The sequence below is a fragment of the Sinocyclocheilus grahami genome, unplaced genomic scaffold, assembly GCF_001515645.1.
Source record: "Sinocyclocheilus grahami isolate Dianchi unplaced genomic scaffold, SAMN03320097.WGS_v1.1 scaffold1080.1, whole genome shotgun sequence".
NCBI lineage: Eukaryota > Metazoa > Chordata > Actinopteri > Cypriniformes > Cyprinidae > Sinocyclocheilus > Sinocyclocheilus grahami.
Genome location: NW_015506259.1, coordinates 78,301 through 81,997, shown reverse-complemented (window position 1 = coordinate 81,997; position 3,697 = coordinate 78,301). Strand labels below are relative to the sequence as shown.

At 33.3% G+C, this 3,697-nt stretch overlaps 1 protein-coding gene across 5 annotated transcripts in view; it reads right to left on the bottom strand.

Annotated features, from left to right (window-relative positions):
- nars1 (asparaginyl-tRNA synthetase 1) overlaps window positions 1-2,337 on the bottom strand; it is a 13,920-nt gene extending 11,583 nt beyond the window's left edge. For all 5 annotated transcript variants that reach the window (XM_016251980.1, XM_016251978.1, XM_016251979.1 and 2 more), the window contains exon 1: window positions 2,169-2,337. In XM_016251980.1, the coding sequence (XP_016107466.1) occupies window positions 2,169-2,334 (166 nt within the window). In that variant the 5' untranslated portion in view covers window positions 2,335-2,337. The remainder of the gene's footprint in view (window positions 1-2,168) is intronic.
- Window positions 2,338-3,697: the final 1,360 nt, after the last annotated feature.

Here is a 3,697-nt window from a genome sequence, read left to right as displayed (position 1 = left end):
GAAAATAAGTGTATAATTGGAACAGTTCATTGTTGGAGCTGAGAGAGAGAGAGAGAGAGAGAGAGAGAGAGCGCGAGAGATGAAGAGCTTGTGCACAGCAGGGGAACGCGAGGAACAGTATTAAGAACCGCTGCTTTAGAACATTGATTTTGAAACTTGTGAATCCATTCGAATCGTTAGAAGACAGAATCGCGTTTCATATATGAATAGATTTTTACGTGCACCTCTAGTTTTCTCTTCCTCTTCTCTAAAGCAGCGCAGCATGGCCCCGCCCCCTTTGCTGCATGTTCCCGGGGGGCGGGGTTTATCTGGGTTTGTGATGTCACAAACCCGGGAAGTAACTCGTTGTAGTCCCTACCAGCCGTTTTTGTAGGCATTAAACTGCCAGGATTTTAAAAGACGATATCTCCGTTTGCATTGAACTTTCAGCTTCGTAACTTTGCAGATATTGTTTGTGCTCAAACAGCAACATCCCACACTTACTAACGTTAAAAAAGTGAAATCGCAATCAACCACCCCTTTAATAAAGGACCATGCGAGTTAGGCATGATTGTGTCGTGATATTAATTATGGCATGTGAGTTAAGCATGAACCACGTGAAACGTTAGTGAATAACATCAGTTTTTATAACCATTTCTTACTATGTGTCAGTAAATTGCTGTTATTTTAGCATGTGTGTTTGGCTCAGTGTTATTGTTTTAGGATTACTGATGAACTAATGTTGTTTGATTTGTATTAGTTATCTATTTTAGTTACAGTTGTAGTAATGTTGTAATTTTATTAGTATTTTATTATGTCTATATAGGTTTTTTATTAAGTTATTTCAGTACTTCAACATACAAAATGGAAATGAAATTATATATATATATATACTGTATATATTGAATGTATTTATATATATATACATGTATATGTGTGTAGCTGTACATACACACATGTAGTTGTTTTTTGGTGTCTGGCTCAGTGTTATGTTAGAATCATTATTATACGCATACCTTTTGTTCTTTTAATATTTTGAATTGTTTTTAGCTTTATTTATTTTTTTTTCATTTAAATATTTAGTTTTGAAATGTTGTTGTATGCATTTGTCATTTTTATTTAATCTCTTTTATTTTCTTAAATGTGTATATATATATATATATATATAGTATTTATAGAGTTTCAGCTTCTAGTTTTAATTACTTTTTCTTATTTGTAAGTCGCTTTGGATAAAAGCGTCTGCTAAATGACTAAAAGTAAAAGTAAAAGTAAAAAGCTTCATTTTCATTTTCAAGCGCAGTGGGCGCACTCACAGAAACACACGGCGGGGGGGTCTCTGTCTTGATCGAGACACAGATTTATAGTTTATGTACGACCTGGAAGTATTTATTCAGCTGTACGGAACATCGTTAGTCTACGTAACTTTTGACCTGTAGTGTATATTGCTAGAAAATATTTCTATTTTAAATAAATGCTCTTCTTTTTTACTTATTATTAATCAAAGAATCCTGAAAAAAAAAGTATCACGGGTTCCCAAAAAAAAATATTGAGCCGCACTGATAATAAATCAGCATATTATACTGATTTCTGAAGATCATGTGACACTGAAGACTGGAGTAATGATGCTGAAAATACAGATTTGATCACAGAAATAAATTACAGTTTAACAGATATTAAAATAGAAACACGTTATTTTACATCATAATAATATTTCACAATATTACATTTTTTCCTGCATTTTTTTATCAAATAAATGCAGCCTCGGTGATCAGAAATTCCTTTAAAAAAACATTAAAAATCGTTCTGATCCCAATATTTTGACCGGTAGTGTATATATATATATATTAATGTAGAACAGTGATATAAATGAAAACAGTGGTGGTGTATTGGGGTTTTATGTAGTATATTGATCCATATAAAGACATTATTGGTGATATATTGAATAACACACATAGATACAGTATGTGTAGTGTACTGCAGTATGTATAAGTACAGTATGTGTTGTGTACTGCAGTATGCATAAGTACAGTATGTGTTGTGTACTGCAGTATGTATAAGTACAGTATGTGTTGTGTACTGCAGTATGTATAAGTACAGTATGTGAAGTATAGATCAGTTTATAGAGTAATAATACGAGCTGACGCAACCCTGCAGTCATTATGCATCATCTTCATCATCTTCAAACTCACGGATCGACATCTGAGCGACTCCCTCGTCCGCCATAGCACGCTCTGTAGGCCGCAGAAGAGCTGAGTCCGGTTCGGTTCGGTTCGGAGTAGTTTTGAGGGAAATGCTCGGTTCCGTCGTCTTGCTTCCTGTCACTACACACACTCGCACGAGCCGCTGGCGACGCATGCGCGAGCCGTTCAGCGCTGCGCTTCAGCCGGGGATTGGCCCGTTTGCAAGATGACGCTATTTCGGGGAAGCTGATTGGTTGGGGTGAGATGAGGGGGCGGGAGTTTGAATAAGGGCGAGTAGAATTGGTTGTTTTCTGACGTCCGTCAGTCACTAAACCTGTCTCTGCACAAACATTACATAATATTCAGGCAGCATTTTTTTTTCTTCATAATTTTAAGTGTTAATTTTTAAAAGCTGCATGAACTATATTTTTGAAATAGAAAGCATATTTAGTTTCAACCTTCATATACCAAATGTGTATTAAAAAATGTTTTTCCGGTGCATGAAAACACACTAACAAGCTTACATTTAAGCAAATCCAAATGTGGATAGCCTACTACAGATCAAAACAGCATTTATAATGATTTAATAATGCTTAATTTTATGCATAATATAAATATATATATATATATGTCTGTATTAACTTATATACAGTGTTTATGCGTTATAGACAACAAATAAAGTGTTTCTTCAAATGTATTTTCTTAATAATAATAAATAAAAAGAAAACAAATAGAATACAAAAAGATTAGAAAAGCTAGTGTCTATGTATGTATATATATATATATATATACTGTATATACACACACAAAATAGCCAAAAATATATTGGAAGAAAACTTATTTATGCAAATATATTTATAAACATATTTTAGAAAACTTGGCCATTTTTGTATATTTTGATATATATCTAAAAATATTTTATTTTATTTATGTATTTATTTGTATATTTTATTTATGTTTTGCTGCTGCATGTGTATCCAAAACTCTCAGAAGATTTTTGCTGATACCCAAAACCAAATAATAAACAAAAATGTACCCAGAATTTTCTCTGAGGTTGACTAAAGGAACTAAAGGAGAGGAAAAAGCAGGAGACCATGTGATGATTCTAAAAAACGAGCAGGGTTTATTTAATCATTTTAGCTACGTATGTTTCAATGCTCAGACTGTGCCTGAAATTCATCCTGTACTTCATCTGGACTTCGTCTTGTACTTCATCTGACCAGAGCAAATTCAACAAGCGCTATTATACCAAAGCAAAATCACTGCTTCACAACATTGTCCTGTGATGTTAAAATCCACCTTTAAAATGGAGACAATATCTCTTGAAACCTCACAATCATAAGATTAAACAACAATCAGAACTAGAGCAAGAGGAAAATAGTAAGTAATATAACAACACACATGCAGGCTGTATGATAAAACATCAAATACATGATTAGAAAACTTCAGGTACTATAAAACACCAAAGTATTTATTAAACAAATGTGCAGATGTGTTCATTCAGTACTGAATGTGTGTGTTTTGTGTATGTAATCTAC